At 43.0% G+C, this 25,576-nt stretch overlaps 1 protein-coding gene across 4 annotated transcripts in view; it reads right to left on the reverse strand.

Moving 5' to 3' along the window:
- CNTNAP5 (contactin associated protein family member 5) overlaps positions 1-25,576 on the reverse strand; it is an 865,075-nt gene that overhangs the window by 365,942 nt on the left and 473,557 nt on the right. For all 4 annotated transcript variants that reach the window (XR_014829313.1, XR_014829314.1, XM_021075830.2 and 1 more), the window contains one exon: positions 7,375-7,639. Coding sequence is in view for 2 of the 4 variants with exons in the window: in XM_021075830.2 (XP_020931489.2) it covers positions 7,375-7,639 (265 nt within the window). In the remaining 2 variants the exon portion in view is untranslated. The remainder of the gene's footprint in view (positions 1-7,374; positions 7,640-25,576) is intronic.

A 25,576-nucleotide genomic window follows, 5' to 3' on the forward strand; every position in this document is an offset into this window, starting at 1 on the left:
GAGATGCCACCAATCCCACTGTACCACAGCAGGAATTCTGTGTATCATGTGTTTAGATTCCGCATATTTATAAGTGATATCATATGGCATATCAGTGTGAAGGTGCTCTCCTCCATCTTCTGGGTTCTGCTCAGCTGTGCTGAGGCTCATTCCTTCCTCCTGAAAATCCTGCTCTGAGCCTGGGATTGCCTCTAGGGATGTCAAAGCAATAGACTGTGCAGCTAGATAGGATGTTGTCTAGTGAAAAACCATTAGATGGTCTGTCTGCCACTTTGCTCTCAATGTGCTTGTTCTACTTTCTGCAGTGACACAAACATATAATAATCCTCATCTATGAGAAAGTTTGTCCCATATGAAAAGACCCTGATCATGGTTCTGTCTTGTTTTCTCTCCACTGGCAATAGCTCCAATATCCTACAACTGTTCTGTTAACATGATTTGAAGGTCCGGTATATTCTGATAACTCCCTTACCAACACACACACACACAAAATGTTCAAGTATGATTTAAAGAAGCTTGCAAAGAGTTCCCTGGTGGCTCAGGGGGTTAAGGATCCAGCACTTTCACTGCTGTGACTCAGGTTGCTGCTGTGGTGCAGGTTCAATCCCTGACCCAGGAACTTCCACATGACACAGATGCCACCAAAAATAAAAAATAAAGAAAGAAAGAAGCTTGCAAACAAAACAAAGCAAAAGAAAAAACACAACTTCACACACTGGGATCCTTGTCATCTAACTCTACATGAATCACTGAGAATAACATCAGGAACTTTCTGGGACATCCAAGCATTTCATTCACAAAAATGATTGTATGAAAGAAGCCAAGTTTAGCATTCTTCCTCCACAAACTGCATCACAGCTTGGGGAGGTAAGAAACATGACCTCTGGCAGGGGTCAGAGCCTGAATTCACCTAAGTAAAGCCACTTACCCCCTTTTCGAAGGAAGGCTCTGGGGTTGATGATTTCCTTGAAGATAATAAGGAACAGGGTTGATTGACTGTTTTCCCTCAGGAGCTAATTTAAAGGTGTAGAAGGCACTTGAGTAATTCTAGACCAACTCTCTCCTTTAGCTACAAAGGGAAATGTGTTATAATAGTCTCCCACTTTGCTTCGATGTAGAGCACAGCGAGGCTGGAATCCTGGATGCTAAGGCTTGTGTTAAAGCTCTTTGCCTAGACTGGCTTTTCAGTGGCATTTTGAGAAAAAAAAAAAAGACTTCAAATTTTCATGACTGAAGCCCCCAGATGTCTTTCTTCCTATTCTCATTTTGCAGCCTTCTCCCATCAGAAAAATAAAATCTACACTGAAATGTCAGGTCACTTGCAAAATAATTATAGTGGTGCCAGGTTTTTTTCAGATTACCTAATGTTTCAATTGGAATTCAAAACACTCTGCCTTGATTTTCCAAAGGAACTAACCAGTTGGTTTCCTTTACTTTTCAACAGGTTCCTGTCTTCCTAGTCATCCAGGCTACTTTGGACAACAACAAGCTCCATTCTAAGAACCACCATTTAAAGTGTCTTTAAACATGGCAGAGGTTTCCTTTATTTAGAAATTATCATGCTAATTGAAGTCAGTCAGACAATGAGACACCAACATCAAATGCTATCACTGACATGTGGAATCTGAAAAAGGACACAATGAACTTCTTTGCAGAACAGATACTGACTCACAGACTTTGAAAAACTTAATGTTTCCAAAGGAAACAGTTTGGGGGGGTGGGGTGATGCACTGGGGGTGTGGGATGGAAATCCTATAAAATTGGATTGTGATGATCATTGTACAACTATAAATGCAATAAATTTATTGAGTAATAAAGTTTTTAAAAATAGAAATAAAAAACAGAACAAGCTATCAATTGTTCAAAGAGCAGGTGTGGACTTGAAGGAGAGAGAATGGTCCCCAAGATACACAGAACCTCAGGATAAGTGGTGATGTAATAGGAAAGAATAAATTGACTCCTTATTACATTTGTTCCTTTTCCTGTGCTTAGTCATACTGGCTCTGCACCTCTTATAAAAGAATGTTGCCTAGAGCCTGAAATATACAGGATTGCCCATTCTCAAGGCTCTGACCTTTAAGTGTCCATTCATAGAGAGAGAAAAAGTTGTAGGACCATAGAATAAAATGTGTCTTGTTGGAGACTTATAGGAACACCTTGGCCTGATCTACATGGACAGATGCAAGAACAAAGGATTCCTACACCAAGAAGTTTGCAACAACCAACCACGCCCCTCCCTCACCTGGCCTATAAAAATGCTCTGCTGGAACCCTTCAGGGAGTTTGGGGTGTGGGGGTTGTGGAGTCACCAGTCTCCTTACAATGTGCTGCAGTAAACTTTTCTCTACTCCAAAACTCCAACATTTCAGTACTGTTTGGCCTCACTGTGCATCAAGCATATGAACTTGCATTCTGCCACAGTGAGAAACTAGAGTTTGAAATGCATAAAGGAGGAAATGCAGGGGTTTGTCTGATTATGTAAGACAGTTTGTGTGATATTTGTGCAAATGGCTGTTCTGATTCCTGAAAGGGTAAGGTGGCCATGAGCCCTGGAAAGTCTTCTCCCTACCCTGCAGCACCCAGACTTCCAGGTGGAGTTTGGGGCACAGGGGCAAGGAGAATATGGGAAAGGCTGTGTGTTACACAGCAAAGTCTCCGGAAGAGCTAGACTCTTAGTACCTTTCCTGGATTACTAAGGAATTGGTACTGAACATTTTAAAAAGTCTAAGGAAAGTATGCCACATATATTCAAATGAATACTAATGTGTGTTAATATAAAGATATGCATAATTTACTTTATAATATTACACAGGCAATGCTACTTAAAGCAGAAATCTACAAAGACAATGAATACACCATCCCTTGTCAACCCCACCCAACCCTTTAATCTGTCTGTTGATGGGGCCACCATTAAAACTTTGTGGGAAAACCCAACTTTAGATTCTAAATCACCTACTTTCCTTAATAGCCTATTGTACATTTCCTCTTACATCTAAAGCAGAGTTGCTTTGCATTTGAATTATTTAAATAATGGGACATATAAGGCATGCATATGGGGGAAGCAAGATACAGTGTAGAGACCTTGGACTTGGGGATGCAGAGGAAAGGCCTGAGCATGGATATCCACCCCCTTGGTCACTTCAACTTAATTTCTGACTCTTGGTTTCCTCTTATGGATGTTGGTAAAATCAGAACTACTCCATGTCTCATGAGTTCCTTTTTTTTTTTTTCCCTTCTAGTTGTATATGTCTAGTTGTATATGCACAATACATGACCTGCAAGAGATCCTCAGTGACTGTGAATTCCAACTTTATGGCACTTCCAGTGACATAACTCCCTTGACTCTCCCTCATATCCACATGCACAAAGCTTTCAAGAAAGAAGATGACAAAAATAGAAAAAAAAAAAAAATACAAGTCAGGGATTCCACTGCTGTCCTTCATCTTCCTGAAACTTCTTCCCTCAGAACAACTGAATTCAGATGCTTTCTATTTTGAGGATGATTTAGTTTACACTTCTCTTCCTCATCTCTAAGGCAAAATGGAGAAGGATCCCACCACCAACACTACGAAAAAAAAAGCTAAGCACACTGTACAAAGCTCTGGGAACAGGAGTGACTGTGGCAACATCCATGTCTGCCCTTTCTAGGGGTTCATCTTTTAGACCTAGGACGGTAGGGACACATGAACTACTCTTACGTAACTCCTTAAATATGTGGATGGATTCTCTGTTCAAATAATAAAATGTGGTGATGTCTTCTATTTTCTGTGAGGTATCACGTGTGAAGGGTCACATCAGGGGCCCTGAAAAATTACTAGAACAATGGTCACTATTTTCGAATTTCTCGTATGAGAGTCTCATCCCTTATTACGCCAAGATGATCTCAAGTACTTAGAAAATAAGTTTCCTTAGAAATATATAGGAAGAGAAAACTGCTTTTGTTCTTTGATTTTTTTCATTTGTCTGTGGAGCTGTCTTCTCCTCTACTCCCCCACTCCCCTACTACCCCCAGGGTTAAAAAAATGCCAGCAAAGCCTTGCTTCATTTCAAAGAAAAATAAAGAAGTTCTCATTTTCCAAAATTCAGGAAATTCTTCTTGGGGAACAAATCAAGCAAGAGTTTTCTGAGACAGAGGTCAGCACATTTTGGAATCTTTCTTTACTTGTTTGATATTTTGTGAGGCATGAGTGAGGTAACTGATGGCTTTCTCTCCCTCTGTAGCTGGGTCATGCGGCAGCTTTTACCAGCCTCTCCCTCAGTCATAAACACATTTTAATCGACTGACATGTGCTTAATAATACAGGTAACACCTGGATGCTTTGCAGCAAAGAGCCACTGGGGCCTGTACTTTATTAAAACTTCATTTCTGACCCGAGGCTGACAAGTCTCTGTACTCAGACATCTCGCCCATTAGAGAGGAACAGCCCAGTACCAGCTCACATTTTTCTTCTTCAAATAAGGATGATCAAGTTTAACTTTTATAACTCTGCACATGAAAAATGTTACGTTTCCAAGTGATTAACTCTCCCCCATTACTGGAAATCTTATAAATTTTATAAAAGCCCCACAACTACACAAATTCACTCAGCTTTTATGACTCTGTGGAGTCAGGCCCCTTTTCACCAGAGCCTGAGTCAGTCAGTATAAGTTTGGAAGAAAAAGAAATTTGCAAACTATTCCCTTTAGAATGGATAAGCCATGAGGTCTTATTGTATATAGCACAGGGAACTATATCTAGTCTCTTGGGATAGAACATATGGAAGATAGTATGAAAAAAGAATGTACATGTATGTTGGCTGGGTAATTTTCTATACAGCAGAAATTGGCACAACATGGTAAATCAACTATACTTTAATAAAAAAATAAATTTAAAAAAATTGCTAATAGCTTCTCAACACTATGCTAAAGCACTCAGATTCACTACCTCATTTAATCACCATGAGTCTTGTGATATAAGAATTTGTCTACATCTCCTGTTATAGCAGGGAGGAAGATGGTCCCCAATAACCCATGGCTCCTAATATCTAAATCGGACTCCCCTGGGCTCGAGCAAGGGCTCCACTTCTCCTCTTGTTGCCAATACACAGAAGATGAAAGTGATGGGATCCCTTCTGGTGTCAGATTATACAACAGTCATGACTTTTGTTCTGCGTGCACCTTCTCACCCCTTCCAGGGTCACTCCCTCTGATAAGTGCACTGCCCTTTCATGAGGCCACCTTCTGCAGAGGCAGTGGGGATAGCCTTGGACATGGACCTTCTGAGGTCTTCCAAGGGCCATGTTAGCCTGAGATGTGGTTAACCCTGGTTGAAACTTGAGATCATTGTCCCCCTGCCAACAACTTGACTGTAGCCACAGTCACCTAGTCAAAGCCCCTTGGATTCCTGACTCTCAGAAACTGAGACATAATGCTGTTGTTTCTAGCCACTACATTTTGGCATCATTTGTTATGCAGCTGAGGTTAGCTGTTACACTCTCACTTACATGGAAAACTAAGCTAAGAAGTTCATCTAGGGCCATAGACTAGAAAGGGTAAGAGATGCTTTTGGAAGCTGCCTGTCTGACTCACAGGCCCAGGCCATTTGGTTATTTCCAGGGATTCAATAGGCTTTTGGGTTCACCCAGTGACCTCTGAAGCTTTCCCAGAATCTGGCCTGACCTTGACTATTAAGTCATATCCTTTACTACTTAGCTCAATTTTCTCTCATTTATTTGGATAACAAAACTCAACAGTCCAGTGGGGGAAGAAAGACATATAGATTAAAGAAAGATGCAGTGGGGAGTTCCCATCGTGGCTCAGTGGTTAACGAATCCAACTAGGAACTGTGAGGTTGCAGGTTCGCACCCTGGCCTTGCTCAGTGGATCAAGGATCCAGCATTGCCATGAACTGTGGTGTAAGTCACAGACACGGCTCCAATCTGGTGTTGCTATGGCTCTGGCGAAGGGCGGCAGCTACAGCTCCGATTAGACCCCTATCCTGGGAACCTCCATATACTTTGAGAGCGGCCCTAGAAAAGGCAAAAAGAAAAAAAAAAGAAAGAAAGAAAGATGCAGTGTCGTGAAGCCCAGGATGGATACTAGCCTGGAGTGCAGAGAAGAGGGGTTGATTCAGACAGTGGAGCCAAGAAGACTTCTCAGAGGATTCCTTGAGGTAGCAGCTTGCCTTAGTCCCAAGTCCAAGGCCTGCATGGGGCCTGATCTCAGGAAGTGCTTGAAACTAAGTGAACACACTGCTTCCCAAAAGATGGGCGACACCAGTAAGATAATAAATAGAGGAGGAGGGAAAAAGTTCCACCTCTCAATGTTGAAAGAATGGCAGATAGAAGGGCCAGGAAATGGTTTGGGCATCTGTCCCATTTTGCCACACGTTAGGATCTTTATTATACTGCCATAAGATGGAGTGCTTCCCAACATTCAGTTTTTGAGGACCATTTTAAAAAGTTCTGCCATACTAAGATGCCATATGTAGTGGTATTTACTCAATATCTTAAAATGAATTTTTGAAAAATATTTTTAACCACTCACTAAATTTACTTGAAATGGAATTCAGTGGCGGTAAAAAGTCCCAGGGTGGTGCGGTGTACAGAGAAACTACACACTCTGAAGGCAGACAAATTCAGGATGAAATCGTAGCTATGTCATTTATCACCAAGTGATTTTTGGAAGTTGTTTAGCTTCACTTCTTCATCTATAAAGTGGAAAACAGCACCATTCTCAAACGAACATGGGGGAGATTCCACGTCAATATGCCGGGTCTGTAGAGACCTAGCAAGGTGCTCTGTGAGTAATCTACACCATGCTACATGGTACTAGACAGGAATTCTCATCCCTACCTCTCAGATGGGAAAGCTGAGGAACAAGGGGATCAGGGGATGTGTCAAAGGTTCAACAGCTGAATCTGAAGTCAGTGTTGGTTTTTTTTATTTTGTTTTGTTTTGTTTATCTTTTGTCTTTTTAGGGCCGCACATGCGGCATATGGAGGTTCCCAGACTAGGGGGCTATCAGAGCTGCAGCCTCTGGCCTATGCCAGAGCCACAGCAACGAGGGATCCGAGCTGAGTCTGCAACCCACACCACAGCTCACAGCAACCCCTGAGCGAGGCCAGGGATCGAACCTGCAACCTCATGTTTCCTAGTCACATTTGTTTCTGCTGTGCCAAGAATGGAACTCCCTGAAGTTGGTGTTTTGCTTGTTTGTTTGCTTGTTTTCTAATAAGAAAAGAAAACACTGCCTCTTCAACCCGAGAGTAAACTTGTGAAGACCAGGTTATCCCACATCCCTGGGGGCCGGAGAGAGTATGTTCTGGTCAGAATCTCAAACCTGTATTGGCGTGGATGAAGAAGAAACCGGGCTGGAGGCTGTCAGTGGACAGTACCTGTGAGGATTTCAGCTGCACGTTCTGTCATCTTCTGAATCACGAGTCTCAGGCGTCCACCCTCCAAACTCAGCAGTAGAGTGCCTGAGCCCTCGGACAGCATCGTGGACAGAAGCAGACCATCCTGGTTCCATGTCCGAAACTGGAAACTCACAGACAGCCCATCAAGCTGGGGGGTGCCGGGCAGCAGCAAATAACTGCTGCTGGAGTTGACAAACGTGATGGGGACAATTTGCGGTTCAGAGCAGGAGAAAGTGACATTCCCCTGGAAAACAAGAAAAATCAACTGTATAAAAGCCATTTTTTAAAAATTCTGCAACATGACAGCTGATATAAACAGGCACCTGGTGCTGACCTTAATTTCAGGATCATTCCACATTTAGTGGCAAGATCTGAAAGGGAACAGTATGTCAGCCTTGTTCAGATACACCCACAAGCTTGTTTTCCATTCCTGTTTTACAGATTGCAGTGCTATCTATAAAGAATGTCATCAAAGACCCGGGGCTGGATGGGGGGATGGGAAGTATCAGAAGTTTCTAGGGAATCAGAAATAAAAACAATTACATTCATTCATTGAATAACATGCAGGGCAAGGCAACTATGGGCCAAGCGCTGGGATATTGTCTCTCTTCTTTGTCTTTTTAGGGCTGCATCCAAAGCATATGGAGATGGCTAAACTAGAGGGCGAATCAGAACTGTGGCCACGGGCCTATGCCACAACTCACAGCAATGCCGGCTCCTTAACCCACTGATCTAGGCCAGGGGTTGAACCTGCATCCTCATGGATACTAGTCAGATTCATTTCCACTAAGTCATGATGGGAACTCCCTGGGATGTATTTTAAAGAGACACAGAGGAGAAAATTTTGTTACAAGGTAGAAGGCACCAAAAGAGAGACCAACACCAGCTCTAACAGGTAGCCTGGGAGAAGAAAGAGCTAAACAAGCAGCAGTTTCACAGGTGAGGTGATACTTTCTGGAAGGAAGTGGGGAGGACAGGAGTGAGTGCCTGGCTAAACTTTTCAGCACATAGCACCATGAGTGCAAAGGCTAGGAGAAATTAGCAAAGTCGCATCTCGGGGAATGTGTCATTTCTGAAAATTAAGTAGGGTATAGGAGGCCGGGGACCATGAAGGAGGTGAGGCAAGAAAAAATGAGTAGAGGCAGAGTTTAGAAGCCTTTTATGCTTGCTGCAGTTCCCATGCAAAGTCAGAAGCCATAACTGACATTGGCCAGATGTTTAATGTATTAAGAGTATTTTTATTAACATGGGGAGTGGGAGTGCATGAGAGGACCAGAGATGGGGACTATTAAGTGCAAGTGGAGTAGAACCAGAGAGAAGTGGAAGATTATTTTTTGCATAAATGAGGGGAAAACAGTTTATTTGAGGAAGCTATAGGAAAATGAAGAAATGCATGTATGCACCAACTGATCCACGTCCTGGCATCACTTCTGCTAGATGAATAAGGAGAAAGCCTAGAATACTGTATAGATCAAGAATAGGTGTTACAATACAAAAGCAAGTTGGAGTTTTTATAGCCAGCAACATCTCATTTTCCACCCTATCATTTGTCTCTTTTAGATTTTAAACTAATTTCCACAACAATGCAGCAAGCTTTTACTGATAAGCATAACACAATATTCTCCTGTAAATAGTTATAGACACATCTCATCTTGTTTCCTGTAAATCTCTCACAGCCACTAAAGGAGGCAAAGTCCACCTTTTAGAGTTGCTCCCATAGCTGGGGCCATTTCTACAAAAGAAAAAAAAAAAAAAAGACAGAATTCTGAAAGGGGAACAGCCTGTCTTCCCTGGGCTGCCTGAAATGAACTTTCCACTAAAGTGGCCAGGTAGTGGGGTTCAGTACCTAGGGCAGCTGCTGGTCCTAGGGGAAGTTAACCACCCTAGGGTCTAGAAAAACATCCCTAAGTCCCAATTAGGTTTGTCAGTGATAGTCTTGCATTTCTGAAAACGAACAGCAGTTCCCAAGCAAACCTCTACCAATAGTATATTTGCAACGATTCACTCATCAAGCACTTCCCTTTTAGCATATTCTTACACTGATCATTTATTATAACTGTTTAGATGTTTTCTTCTGTCTATAAAAGATCCCCAGAAGTTAATTAATGTGGCAATGGGTAAGGCCCTTGATATCCATTAAGAAATCTCCCACAGTTTATACCGCCCCAGTGTGCATGGCATTAGGCTAAGTGCAAATATATGGATCTCACGTATCCTGCACTGTAACACTGCACCCATTTAAAGATGCACACACTGGGTTTGGAGAAGTAAAGAAATTCAACAAAAGCCAGAGTCCTCCCTGGCAGTGACAGTGGGGGACAAACCTGTTTGTCTGACATGGAAAACTTGGATTTTGGCCACCATCTCTGAGAGCTTTTTCCTATGCATTGGATACCACTGATTTTAAAAAAAGAAAAAAAAAAAAAAAACTACCAATTTGCTTTTGATATCTTATGGCTGTTTTAATTTGCATTTTTAAATTTCTGGTTGATTTCCTTTCAAGATGAAATATCCCCACTGATGGCAGATTGCTTGAGATAGGGCTGTGTTCTAAAGAAAGCAAAATGACAAATGCACTCATGGGCAAGCTGAGTGGTAACTTTTCCTCCCCTTTTCTTTTCCGAGGTCAGTATCGCCTTGTCTGGTAAGAGTGCCTGAGTAAAGCAGTACCCAATGTTTGAGGCTGTGCAGAAGGGGGAGATGGTGATGAGGCTGAAGGCAAAAGCTTAGGACATCATAAAATGTCCCTCCCTGACTGCTTAAAATCCAATGTTTAAGCTCACTGACACAGAGAACGGATCTGTGGTTGCCAAGCAAGGGAGGATGAGGAAAGGATAAATTACGAGTTAAGGGTTATCAGATGCAAACTACTAGATATATAGAATAAATAAACAAGTAACCTACTTATAGCATGGGGGCTATATCCAGTACTTGTAATGAACCACAACGGAAAAAAACACATACACACACACACATATATAAAACTGAATCACCTCCTATTTGTTTGTTTGCTCGCTTGCTTTTTATGGCCACACCTGCTGCATATGGAAGGTCCCAGGTTAGGGGTCTAATTGGAGTTGTAGCCACTGGCCTACGCCACAGCCACAGCATCGTGGGAGCCAAGCCACATCTGAGACCTACACCACAGCTCATGGCACCACCAGATCCTTAACCCACTGATCGAAACCAGGGATCAAACCTGTATCCTCATGGATCCTAGTCAGGTTCATTAGCTGCTGAGCCACAAACGGAGCTCCAAAACCACAGCACTTTGTTGTACATTAGAAATGACCACACATTTTAAATAAACTATACTTTAATTAAAAATAAAAATCCAGGGAGTTCCTATTATGGCTCAGTGGTAATGAACCCAATTAGTATCCATGAGGATGCAGATTCAATTCCTGGCCTCACTCAGTGGGTTAAGGATCTGGCGTTGCCCTAAGCTGTGGTGTAGGTCACAGATGTGGCTCAGACTGGACCCCTTGCTTGAGAACTTCCATTTGCCATGCATGCAGCCCTAAAAAGAAAAAAAAAAAAAAATCCAATGTGTAGCTCCACCCAAGCCATTTTCTGAGTGTTCTCTGGCTTGACGGTCATGGGTGGGTGGGCCTCGGGACAGTGGGGTCTAGAGGGACTGAGGTTCTCATCCTCTTCGAACAGTTCACTCATGATAGGAGGTCAGGAGCTCCCTTCTCCGGCCTGGCTGCTGCGCTCCCCAGAACATCTAAGGAGCCCCAGTACCTATGAAACAGGCCAGGGAACCCAGAATCCCCTGAAGGGCACTCAGGGGACACTCCAAGGTCCTCAGAAAAATTCTGGTAGCAAGAACTTCAAATAAAGGCCTCAGGGATTCTCCCTGGTTAAGGTAAGGCCTCTGATGAAGATCAAGGCTTTGTTCAGCAGGGGCAGGACACCTGGAAATGTAGTGATTTTGGCTGCTTTCCCTGGGTCCCTGCAGGCCATGCTCTCCCAATCCCTCCCCCAATCCTTGTCCCCTCACACTGCCCTCTGTTGTCCCTGACACCCTGCAGCTGCCTGAGTGTCCACAACATCTCTGTTTTCAGAGCACCTGCTATGTTCTCCAAGGGGAGGCTCAAGGCAAGTAGGAGAGAGACGGGAGGGACAGGAAATGCTTCTCCACCAAATCTGACCCAACTCTCCTGGCACCAGTGAGTATTTCTGCTCAGCTCCTTGCCACACAACTGCTGAGCAGCCACCCCTGCTATATCCATCAGCTGTGCTGGGTGCTGGCAGAAACACTGCAGTGTGGGGAAGCATCCATACTCACTCCCGTCCACCACAGTGTGGAAAAAGAAAATATTAGTTAAATGTAAAAGTACTACTTTTGAATCCACAGGGGCTACTTAAGCATTTTCAGTGATAACCATGTGTGACTCCACAATCCGTTCCCAGGCAGCACTTGAGGGAGTCCCCACAAGTGACTTAGAAAGAGCAAGAGAACAGTACTTCTTAGCCAGAAAAAGAGGGAAGTCATGCCATTGGCAGCAACATGGATGGACCTAGAGGTTATCAGGCTAAGTGAAGTAGGTCAGCCAGAGAAAGACAAACACCAAGTGATATCACTTATATATGGAATCTAAAAAATGATACCAATGAACTCATTTACAAAACAGAAATAGACTCACGGACATGGCAAACAAACTTATAGTGGGGAGTGTATAGAGGGATAAATTAGGAGGTTGGGATTAACATATATACACTACTATGTATAAAACAGATAACCAACAAGAATATTCTATAGTGCACAGGGAACAATGCTCAATACTGTGTAATAACCTATGACAAAAAACATCTGAAAAATAATCTATAAATATATATGTATATGTATAGTGAGTCACTTTGCTGTACACCTGAAACTAACTCAACATTGTAAATCAACTAAACTTCAATTAAAAAAAAAAACAAAACATAAATTTGTGGGGGAAAAAAAAAGACAATGTACTTTATTTATTATTTATTTATTTATTTATTTTATTGTTATTATTATTATTATTATTATTTTTTTTTTTGGTCTTTTTGCCTTTCCTAGGGCTGCTCCCACGGCATATGGAGGTTCCCAGGCTAGGGGTCTAATCAGAGCTGTAGCCACAGGCCTATGTCAGAGCCATAGCAATGTAGGATCCAAGCCGCATCTGCGACCTACACCGTAACTCACGGCAATGGCTAGATCCCCAACCCACTGAGCAAGGGCAGGGATCGAACCTGCAACATCATGGTTCCTAGTTGGATTCATTAACCACTGCACCACAACAGGAACTCCAAGACAATGTACTTTAGAATAGTGTCAAAACAGACTGGCCAAAAGTTGACAGTCTGTATTCTATATACCCGTGTAATCTATTAATTCAACTTTCATCCCATCCTCACCAAGGACAGTCCATTCCTCAGACTCTCTCCACTTAATTCATTAAAGATTTCAACACACATTCAAGATTTCTCCAGTACTGCAAAACAATGTGCTAAAGCGCAGGAGTTTACTAGTTAAACACATGAATGTGATTTTGTCCTTTGCAGTCTAGAGCCATTATGTATACATTCTGATTATAATTGGTGCAAAGTGTGCCATAACAAAAGGATTCTCAGGGATGCCTGTGTTACACGGCACTTTGCGCCACAGTGGTTAAATCTTTAGCATAAATCTCCCAGCCTTGGCCCTACAGATGAGACTGAAAGAAAACCAGCATCATCACCATGGTCCCTTTTCCCTGCCTATCCTGAAAGGCCTAAGGGGCTTTCACTGTCCAAAAAGGTGGTCACTCTTCATTGAAGAAGCTAAATCCTTGGTATGTGATGTACCTCTCCTGAAAACACGGCCGCGTCCTGGTTGGATGGTGACCTTTCCCAGGATGATGGCTCCTCTGAACCACAGCAGAGACCTGTACCCATAAGTGGGGGCCTCTCTTTGTCCCTGGCATGGCAGTTCTTAGTGCCCTGTGCTTTCACACTCATACATGCCCATCCTTCTCCAAAAGACAAGGTATCCAGAAGTCCACCCAGAAGACCCCAAATCATGTCCATTCTTCTTCACCATGGCCTTTACTCTGCAGCCCTAAAAACACAGAAGTTCCCACCCCACTGCTTTTCTCGGACAAAAGAGTTTGAGTGCTATGGATGGAGCACTGAACTTCGAAATTCTAAAGATGTGTTCATGGACTGTCTTAGAGAGACTGCTGTATCTATGGGAAAACACTTTGTTTTGCACTATTATCAGGAGCTAAATGGTCCCCTCTCTGACTCTGGGAGACTGATGGGATCCTATGAATGGTGAGGACCCTAAAAGACAAGAACCAAGTCTGTGTCAGTGAAAGAAGCAATCCCTGTTCATTGATTCATCCTTCCCAAGGAGGCCCTGTCTTTGGACAGCAGAGGAAAACCTCCATGTCATGAACTGCTATAAAGAGGCCATACACAAGGTCTTACCCAAAGGAAGCCCATTCTAATCTGGAGGGTTACAAAAGACCTCCTTAGAGAAGTGAACTTGGAATTGAGATTTTACAGACACTCAGGTGTAACTAATTGGAGAGTGAGAAGAAGTGTTAACTGAGCCCAGACAGAGAACAACTTCTGTGATCAGAGGCAGAGTAGAGTCAAGGATCTGGCAGAAAGTCAGAAACAGCATGACCGCACGCAGGATGCTGTGGGAAGGGCAGGAAGGGATGTACTTGTTAAGCATTGAGACCATGCTTGGGACTAGACCTTGACCCTGTGAGAAAGGGAGAAAGGGAAGGGGAGGAGAGAATTGATGTGGGATTAGGCTACATGGTCCTGTTCTGCTTTGGTGCTTCCTTTGGGGGCTGCGGGGAGGGGAGAGCATGTGCCTTGCGTTTTGTGTGCAAGAAAGGATGGACAAGAGTCACACCTTGAGCAGCTCAGTGGTGATGTGGACAAGAGCACACGGAGGGCTCTGCCCAGAGGGCAAAGGTGGGGGAGAGAGGACAGAACACACAGCCTGCAGGTAACATTAACAGAAGATGCCCTGTGGGGTAAGGGGCGCCCACTTTCCTCTGCTTTGCCAGGAGGAAAGTGGACGCCCTCATAGAGCTTCATAGAGCAGGGATGGCTCTGCATCTTGGGGTGACCCTAACCTGCCCTGGCTGGTGTCCCTGCTTACTGTGGAGCAAAGACTCCAGCAGACAATAGAAGTCCATCAGCTCCTACACCCAATCCAGGTGCATGGTTACCGTGGCAACCAGGCCCCAACAACACTCCCTGCCTTTCTCCTTCAGCAGGAGTGACTTCTTCCATCCTCTGCACCCACCCACACCCTCCCTCCCTTACCTTCCTCCTGGTCCATCCCTCCCCACCCTCACAGCTGCTGCCTTCTCCCAGCTCTCAGTGGTTTGTGTCACTGGACCATTTAGCCATATAGCCAGGCTCATGCTACCATATGCACATCACATCTCTTACACAGCCTCATAACCCTTGTAACAATCAGCTCCTCTTCAATACTCATCTCGACTTTACATAAAAATAAAATTTGTAATTGGATATAGAGCATCTGGCTCTGCCTTCTGAGAAGAAAGCAGAATTGTTCAATTTAGGCAGAACCTGATTCTTATCATGAATATTTACCAGGAAAACCATATGTTCTCTCTGATCCTTATGTTTTGCCACTATGGCTGGGAGAATAATGGTGAAGGACTGATTCTAGATCAAATGAGAACGTGGGCACTGTTCCTGCCTCCTCGTTTTTCTGTTTTCTGCTCTGCCACTTTTTCAGGTGTCTGAGGCTGGTCACTTCTATAATCTGAGTTTCCTCTTTACAACCTGAGGTTACTGGACTGGCTGGTTCTAAGGTTCCACCAAGACCCTCATTCCTGGGGTATCTGAGACTGAAAACCCATATTCTATCATTTATATTCTTCTGGGAGGGGGACAGGCATCATCAGAGCCATCTCCAATGTTGGTGTGAGAAGGGTAACCAAGTACTTGCATTTTCAAAGACCTTTTTAAACTCATGATTCAAGGCATAAGGCACTTTCCCTCCCACTTCCTTTCTAACTACAAGGAGACAGCAAGAATCTCCATAGATAATTATGTATTTTTAAAAGCAAGTAAGCAGAAGATGATACTGGTCCATATTTTTTAAAAAGAAGCTCCATTAAAGAAAAAAACATGTTATGACATATATGTAATCTTAAATATGGCACAAATGAACCTGTCTACACAACAGAAACATTCTTATGGACACAGAAAACAGACTTGTTGCGAAGGGGGAGGGGGAGGAAGTGGGAGGGACGGGGAGTTTGGGGTTAGCAGATGCAAACTATTCCATTTAGAATGTATAGACAATAAGGTCCTGCTGTACAGCACAGGGAACTATATCCAATCTCCTCGGATAGACAGTGATAGAAGATATTATGAGAAAAAGAATGTATACATATGTTTGACTGGGTCACTATGCTGTACAGCAGAAATTGGCACAATGTTGTAAATCAACTATACTTTAATAAAGAATAATAAAATTTTAAAAAATGTTTACCAGGGAATAACAGTCAATCAACAGACTCTTCCTCCTCCTGCACCCCTCGCTAGGAACAACACCCTAAAATACTTTACAAAGAGAATTCTACAATAATGCTGAACTGTATCGGTTCTGAGAGGTAATAAAATGGGAGAGATTATATGTTAAATAACATCACTGGGTGCTGGTCCAAGGGCTGTGCAAGGAAACTCAGAGGAAAACAATGAGAGAGAACACAGGTTCTGAGCTGCAGTTTTCCCCCAGCTGTCTCCAGGTCATTCTGCCACCAGATCAGAAGATTGTCAAATGCTTGACTGAAAGCCAGTAAAAGCCATCAAACTAAAATCTGTCCTCCACAGTGGAGTGCCCATCAACAAGGAGATCTTAGAGTAATAGCATAATTACTGGGGACTCTCAGTGACTCCTGGGTGAGGAGCATCTGAGAGAGAGAACTTACTACCATTTAAATCTTTGTTATGTGACAATAGGATGAATCAGGTAAATGGTCACAAGAAGCACTTATCTTTTGTAAGGGGACCAACTTCAGCAGATGCTGTTCTGCTTATGGACACAATGCTGGGAAACCCATCACAGCCTAAATGTGGGTGTATGGTAAGTAGAACAGACAAAAATGCATTACACAGTGATCTAATGGTCTCTGTGTTTGTCTAATCTCCCTAAACATGGAATCCATCACCACTTGTTCACTGGAGACACCCGGTATTTTAACCATATCTCAGAGTGTAAAGGCAAAAATGTCATAATTGGCTAGGCTAAATAAAACAAGGAACCAGCAGGACTGAGAAGAAAGACATTAACAGATGGCTTAATCAGTGCCAATTTCACAGCTTTATGATTGAACATACTCCTTTGTTTATTTTGGTTGGGGCCGTGGATGTACATGACAAACTGTAGATCTTAGCAGCCAATGCAGACTGTTCCTAAATGCCTATTCGGGGTTGCCTTTACCTTCTCTCTATGCCAAGAGGCCAGTCTCTTTCAAAACTATTACTTACTTGCTGATCTTGTGTTGGATGCATAGTCCATTATGGCTAAAGGGGCCAATCATTGATGTCTTGCCCATAGATATTTCTCATTTGCAGGCATTTCCCCTAGACAAACTTTGGCCAGTGATGATAGGCACCATCTTTGTCTAGTCATCTTGGTTGGACAAGCATGTCCCTTCTGGTCTAATTTCACCGCAAAAATATATCTATTCCTGACTATGACAGTGATTCAAGCCAGTTAGCTGATTTGCATATGGCACCAGTTATCCTCTGCTGAGCTTTAAATTATAATCAAGAAATGCAAGAGATAAAAGGCGTGTGAGGAGCAGGCAAGGTTGACGGCCTCTAATTCATTCGCAACGTGGTCATTTGCCACAGCATCCTTACTCTCTTCTCCTGGGACTTCTTCTCACCCACCAACCATTGCTCATCAGCTCAGCACAAGACCCTGGTTTGGGCTTGAGTTACCCAGGAAGATTAAGACAAGGATAAGAGAGAAGCTGAGCCCTGGGGACATGCTGGCCACCAGGATGTGCAATGGGATGTTTGCAGTTGGGAGGCTATGGCCTTGGACTTGGCAGACAGACTGACTGGCTCCCTAGGGGCCTGGAGGAGAGCTGCTCCATGGTCCTGTGCCTCCAGGCAGCCCACAGCCTCCAGGCACCTGTAAGCCCAGTAGCAGCTCACTGCCCCAGCAGGGAGGAGCCCACCTCTCCCTGTGCCTCTGACGTGGGATGGGGTGGTGGAAGAGTGGCATGAATAGGAATCAATCTGCCAGATCTGGTACCCAGTTTCTGAGGTACTTAGGGCACCCATCTATCTTTCATTGGAAACCGCCCCCTGTCTGCTCTTGTAGAAAAGGAGGGGGAGAATTTAAGGAGTGAACATTCTTTGTGGAAAAGGCCTGAGGCCATAGATGGAGGCAGGCAATGAACAGACTTTGACTAAAGGCAGGATGTATCTGAATCAAGTCTGAGGACTGAGGGGAAAGTTAGAGTGAGTGAGGTGGTGGGTAGGTAACCAGTCTGCTCCCACTGTGACTCCTCAAACATGGTCACAGCAGAGTCCTGGCCCATCCCCTTCCTTAGGTCCTGAGAAGAGATGCTAAGTCAGGTATGGCTGCCCTGCTATACCATAAAACCAATTTTGAGGATCTCAAGGGACTATAGCCAACCTAGCTTGAAGATCTGCTCACCCTGACTGATTTCAAAAGTTCTTAACGAGGCCATTTCCAAGGGTTACCATGCTGAGGTGTTATTTCAAAAGCCTTTTCATGGTGGGTGTTTGTTTTGTTTTTAATCTCATCCAGACATCACAACACCCTGGTAAATCAAAAATAGAGCTAGCCATGCAAGGCTGCATTTCAATCAGGAGACGTCCAACAAAGCCAATCAGGCTTGTATGAGCTAGGGAAAGTGATCTTGATTCAATCAAAGTTGTGGAGAAAGATTTCAAAGCCAGGTCTTGATTTTCCAAATGAGTACAACCATTTCTAATTTGATTTGTCTGAAAATTACCAGCACTGACTGGCATGCTCTGAGCTGAGGCAGGGAAAAGCTGCCTGGAGGCAAAAGCCATCCCTGTGATTCACAAGTGGGAGAAGAGGGGGCCACATGAAGCCTTCTTCATTCTTGCATTGTTGGTTCAACAGGTACTTATGTAGCTGTTCCTGTGGTCCAGCCTTGGTCGAGTCAAGGATGCATCTCAGAAGACAGGCAGGCCAGGCCTTGCCCACCTGAGCTTGTACTGCATCCACATAAAGGACATGGAAGGGCCATCACACCTGCGATGAAGTGTCTGAGAGATGAGCCTAGGTTTCCGGGCCAGCATGTAACAGGGTTCATGAGGAGCCTTTGGACTTGAGCTTGGGAGGATAAATAGGAAGGAGTGAGGCTGGGGAGGATGGGGAGGAAGGAAAGGAATCAGGCCAAGCCCTGGGAAGAAGGGCCTGGTGCGCTTTTGGAATTTAGAGGAGACTGGATGCTTGGTGATAGTAAACACAGATAGCATTTTGTTCCTGCCAAAGGAGGCCTTCAAGGATGACGTTCATGGCCCTTGGGTTTCATTTAAGGGACACTCAAGAAAGAAGATTTTTTTTTCTTTTTAGGGCAGTACCCACAGCATATGGAAGTTCCCAGGCTAGAGACTGAATTGGAACTGCAGCTACTGGCCTACACCACAGCCACAGAAACGCAGGATCTGAGACGTGTTTGTAGCCTGTGGCAACACCAGATCGTTAACCCACTGAGAGAAGCCAGGGATCAAACCCACATCCTCAAAGAGATAATGTCCGGTCCTTAGCAACTGAGCCACAATGGAAATTGAAAGAAGTATTTTTAATGTTGAAGGGACTGCCCCTCTGATGGCCAGAGCGCATGGTGGTCTGGCAGGCGATCCCCACATGGCCCTTTCCTTGGGTCTCCCAAGAGCCAGCTGCCTGCAGGCCCAGTACACAGAGACCCACCCACTAAGAGACTTTTTCTTTTTGTGACCACACCTGTAGCATATGGAATTCCCAGGCTGAGGGTCAAATTGGAGCTGCAGCTGCCGGTCTATACTACAGCTCACAGCAATGATGGATCTTTAACACACTGAGCAAGGCCAGAGATGGAATCTGCATCTTCATGGATACTAGTCCAGTTCATTCCCACTGAGACACAACAGAAACTCCCAAGCCTCAGAGATTTCTTGACCTGACCTCTCTTTTGCCCTCCCAGGCCTGCCAGCTCCCAATTTCAGCTCCTTGGCTATAGATTCAGCTTTGGTTCGCAGCCTGTGTGTGTCTCTGTTCCTGTGCTCTGCACTTGTTCCCTATGCATCAAAGATGAACATTCCCACTGGAGTCTCTGGCTTTGCCATAGAGCAGAGCCTTTCAAATAGAGGCAAACCCCAGAGGACGTCCCTGGGGCCTGGGGAGCAGAAGGGGATGGAAAATGGCCCCATGATTAAACTGATAAACTCATGATTTTCAGTCACAACATGAAGCTGTAACTCTATTCTGAACACTCTAATTTCTGTTTCTAAATACTGTGCAAAGCTACTTGGAAATATGAATCAAGGACCTTAAGAATATTAATAATGCTTTTTGACACTTTACTTTCACTTCCAGAAATCTATTTTCAGGACATAATCGGAAATTAGACTAAGATTTATAGACTAAGCGCCATTATTTATAATAATACAAACCTGGCTCTAAAATTAAAGGAGTAGTTAAGTAAATTATGGCATATCCATTTGACATGCTATTTTGCTGCCACTAATAACTATTTACCGGTAAACATGAAAGTTGTTTGTAATACAAAATAGAGAGAATACAAATTTGCACATGTGAATCAGCTAAAATACACCTGTGTAAATATGAAACAGTGAATTTGCGAACGAGTGGCTCTCACTGGATGCTGGAATTATGTTGATTTTTATTTACATATTTTTTTCTCTATGTCCAACTTCCTTAAAATGAAGAAATACAACTTTCATAATAGAAGTTTTAATGAAAGAGTTCCCAAGCATTATTTTATTTGAAAGCTTTCAAAACATCCCTATGCAAGATTAGTAACTCCTATCAAGGACATCCACGTGGATTATTGAAAGAAATAATAGCAGTTAATCCAAGTAAGGTTGGAAGCAGTTGGATATGAGACCCAATGACTGCTATTTTTCAAATTTCCCTTTCTGCTTAATTTCAGAATTGCTCATCTCTTCTGCAAATTTTAATCATGTGCCTATTCCACGCAAGTAGGCAAAGGGGACAAGTGGTTATGACAGTAAGGAAAGTGGTGTGTGTGTGTGTGTGTGTGTGTGTGTGTGTGTCTGTGTGTCTGTGTCTGCGTGTCTGTGTTTTCCTTTTGAGTAAACCCACTTCTCCAAACAACTTTACTTGGCCCACCCACAAAGCAACTTTCCACTCTGCATAGATGTGTATGGTGCTTTCTGATGCTAAATTTACTTTGGGGAGGAACAACTGTTCTTAGTTCTGAAAGCATGATGTGGGCTTCTTCATTCCTGGGTAGAGACTGGAAAAGGAGCAAGTGCATATAAAGGGCAAGTATCACCAAATGGCCTGTAAAACTAAGCACATTTCCAGCTCAATAATGACTATAAAAGTCAGCTTCTCAATGTCATCGATAATGAGTTATGGCATGGGGAAAAAAAATCTCTAGTTCTGATTATGGCTGATATCTTTAAATAAGCATTTTCAAAGTTTTCCTAAAAATAATATTTTTCTAAAAAGAGGCTGCAGTTGGAGTACTTCTATTTGGGGTGATAGATAGGCTAGATCAATTCTGTCCAATAGAGATAAAATGGGAGCCACATCACACACGATGTGAAGTTTCCCAGTACCCATATTAACCACAAAAAGTACAATGAAAGAGATAAACTTAATTTGAGTTTGAATACTGAGTTATTTATAGCATTTACACAAATGTTACACATGAAATTAATAATAATGAAATTAATTACTGTCTTGACAGTACACTCCCATCTGATCTAGCCACACTACAAATGTGCCCGGCCATCCATGGCTAGTGGGCACCACACTGGACGAGACAAGCCTAGGGTGTCATTAGAAGGATAGGGGTAGAGCTGTGCTTTCCTGCCTTGACACTAAAATGTAAACTGCACCACTTCCTATATGAGAACTGCCACAGACTGACCTTTATGGTTCAGAAAGATGCCTGCAGAGATTTCTAGTTATATACTCAAAGTCTCCCCATTCCCTCTGCCTTTCTGGGGAGTGGAACTCAATTTATTGAAGCAATAATATGCCTGACCAGGTGACAACACTCACCCCATCTCCTGCAGGTAAGTGGAGCTATGACAGCTGAGTCCCATAAGATTATCAGGAAGCTCAGGATGAAACCATAGAGGAAGGACGGTCAGGGTCCCTAACTACTTCCTGGGGCTGCCAGGACTTTGGCTTCTGTTTCATGTGGGGGTAGAGAAAGGGGAGGGGGGTTCATAAGGAGCTAACACAAGCATGTTAAGGGACCTCCAGATAATAATAAAATCTTAAGTAATGGTTATGAGCTGAATTATGTTTCTCCCAAATTCCTATATTGCAGCCCTAGCCCCTATACCTCAGCATGGAACTGTGTTTGGTGATAAGAGACTTTAAAGAAGTGATTAAGTTAAAATTAGGCCTTTAGGGTGGGCTCCACACCAATCTGACTGGTGCCTGTATAAGAAGAAAAGTTTTGGATGCATGGTTACATGAATTACAGGTACTCACAGAGGAAAGACCAGCTGAGGACACAGCCAGAAGGTGGCCACTCGCCAGCCATGGAGAGAGGCCTCAGGAGAAGCCAAGCCTGCCCGCACCTGGCTCTCTGGGATTCTAGCCTGTGGGAATTGTGAGAGAATCTATTGTTTAATGCCCTGCCAGCCAGTCCGTGGCATTTTGTCATGACACCCATTGCAAAGGAACACAGTGACCGAGAGATTTTAAATAATGCCCTTTAGTGAAATCTCTGAGCTGAAAGGTAGGTTAGAGATTAACTAGAAGTTGTTTCCCAGCTGTAGACAGCACCAAGAAGAGTAGGTTAACTGCGAAGCTTACCCAGCTGCCTAGGGACCCAACTGGATGTGGAACTTCACTTTCCGACTCCCATTCTACTTCCACCAGATCGGGGAAGTGGAAACCAGTTGCACAGGGAGACATTCCTAACCTCATCCTCTAATTTCCTACATGCAGGCACTCACAGTGATGAAGTGCTAAGGATTTTTTCAAAATTATCCGTGGAGGAGTTCCCATTGTGGCTCAGCGGTTAACGAACCTGACTAGCATCCATAAGGATGCAGGTTCGACCCCTGGCCTCACTCAGTGGGTTAAGGATATGGCATAGCTGTAAGCTGTGGTGTAAGTCACATATGCGGCTCAGATCCCACATTGCTGTGGCTCTGGCGTAGGCTGGTGGCTACAGCTCCGATTGGACCCCTAGCCTAGGAACCTCCATGTGGTGCAGTGCAGCCCTAAAAAGGCAATAAATAAATAAATAAAATTATCTGTGGGGATCACTAGTTCGGAGAGGATCAGCCTCTCTTCAGAAGATGCTCCAGTGTTGAACAGGGAGATGTTCTTCCTCGCAGATAATCAAACCCTGCAAGTTTATCTTGGTCATAATCATTATAACATAAAGTCAAAGAGTTATTTTTGGTTGATTTCTTTTAAATTAAAATACAGTTGATTTAAAATGCTGTATCGATTTCCACTGTAAAGCAATGTCAAATTAAACATTCACTAAGCACCTACCACCTGCAGAGTGGTGACTTCCTCGTGGTAAATTCAAATTACTCCTTTTTTCTTAAAAATTCCACTCACTTATTCAATATGGGTTAGTCACCATTTTCCAAGTGTGATTTTATTTTACTTAAAATTTAGAAACTCAGTGATAAGAGGGGGATAGAAGAGATGCATAAAATACATCTCAGCAGTAGAGTGTGGATTTGACGTAAAGACCAGTGATGGAGACCAGGTTCTATCACTTACTAACGATGTATCTTGGGCAAGTGGCTTTGATATCTTTTCTTTCTTTCAGCTTTATTGAGATATAATTGACACAGAGCGCTATGTAAGTTTAAGGTGTACATATAATGATTTAACTTATGTATATTTCAAATGATTACCTCAGTAAATTTAGTTAACATCCATCATTTCATATGAAATGAAAACTAATACAACTGGGACTCTGGGGTTAATAGATGCAAACTATTGCCTTTGGAATGGATGAGCAATTAGATCCTGCTGATAACTATATCTAGTCACTTATGATGGAGCATGATGGAGGATAATGTGAGAAAAAGAATATATATGTATGGGTGACTGGGTCTCTTTGCTGTACTGTAGAAAGTTGACAGAACATTGTAAAGCAGCTGTAATGGAAAAAATAAAAATCATCTAAAAAAAAAGATGTCTTTTTCCTTGTGATGAGAACTTTTACAATCTACTCTCTTAGCAACTATATTTGAAAGTTGTTTTGGGAGTTCCCCATGTGGTTCAGTGGGTTAAGGACCCAACACTGTCTCTGTGAGGATGTGGGTTCAATTCTTAGTCTCACTTAGTGGGTTAAGGATCCAGTGTTGCCTAGACTATGGTGTTGGTCATGGCTACAGCTTTGATTTGACCCTTGGTCTAGGACCTTCCATATGCCACAGGTTCAGCCATAAAAAGAAAAAGAAAGTTGATATTTTTAAGGCTCATTTTTCACATTTATACAATGAAATCACAAAGAAAAATCTATTTCCTGGGATTATTTCAAGGATTAAAATAGATGACTATGAAAATTAGTTGAAGAGTTTCTGGCACAAAATAAATGCTCAATCAGTTACTGCTTTTATTATAGACTGTATTATTAACAAGATAAAAAGAAATGAGACAAAATAATACTCCTTATAAGGAGAGGGTTGACACAGGACTGAGGGTCACCTTTGTTGATGAAAGGCAGGTGATTTTTTTTCTTTCCCCTTTTCTGTGTTTGCAAATTTTCCATAATCTGTAAACATTATTTTTTAATGAAAATTAAACATTATGTTCAAGATATTGATCAAATCATGTGTTGGCTATATAGTTACATAGATGAGAGGGCTGTGCTTTCCCAGAGCTGTGTCAGCCCTGATTCCTCACAGCTCTTCTGATACCTGAAGGCCCCATTTCCTTACAGTCTATGAGACCTACAGGTGTGTCTGGGTCACAAGTTGTATTAACATGACATAAATAGCCAAACCCAGGTTATAAACACTTGATTTTATGCATAAGAACAAACAAAAAATGATGCTTTCACTATCTTAATGGTTTTTGACAGTTGTCACACTGAGTTTAAAGTCTGGGCAAATTCACGTGATTTCTAGTTTCCTGGAAGCATAAAGAATGGGTTTGGGCTGGTGTTCCAGTATGGAGTCTGGCATATGCCCATGCATGTGGAATGAAGCACATTTACCAGAGCTCACCTAGAAAACTAAGGGCACTTGGGCTGCCCGACCTTCCTTGGGAAGCTGGCATGGAACATCCCATCTTTGGGGTCGAATCTCAGCTGTGGTTCAGGCAGTATACTACACAAACACAGTGTGCTCATGAGCTTCCACGCTGTGCTCGTGAGCTTCCACGTTATGATGTGCATGGCCCTCACCCTCACATACGATCAAACACAGGATTTCTATCACACATTTCAAACATGTCCCTTTAGCCTTGTTTTTTGTTTTGTTTTGTTTTTTGTTTGTTTTGGTTTTGGTTTTGGGCCATACCCATGGCATATGAAGTTCCCAGGCTAGGGGTCAGATTGAAAGATTGAAACTGCAGCTACCAGTTGGGTTTGTTGCCACTGAGCCACAATGGCAACTCATAGCCTTGTTCTTGATCTCAGAGTTACTTGAGAAAAAGGCTTAGCCCATATTTTATTTTGTATTTTAAAAGAATCACTACTATTTTATAAAGATAAGATGTCTATTTAGCTACTGGATTGTATTGATGCCATAAGGACAAATACAAATGTTCTTTAAAGAGTTTGCTCCCTTGGCTGAAGCAAGTCACATGTTGGGCCTTGTTGCAGAATCAGGGAGGAAACAGAAGGGATCGCTGGTTGCCATGGAGCTAATGAATAACCCCAAGGGCTGACTTAGGAATGGAGTGGTGACCTGAATCAAGATGTTAGGGAAAATGGAGACAGAGATGCAGAGATATAAAATGATGTCC

The sequence above is a fragment of the Sus scrofa genome, chromosome 15 (assembly GCF_054392235.1).
Source record: "Sus scrofa isolate SSC_HxYL_T2T_F1_AM1 chromosome 15, Sscrofa_HxYL_maternal_Yorkshire_Landrace_v2.0, whole genome shotgun sequence".
In the NCBI taxonomy this organism is placed as follows: domain Eukaryota; kingdom Metazoa; phylum Chordata; class Mammalia; order Artiodactyla; family Suidae; genus Sus; species Sus scrofa.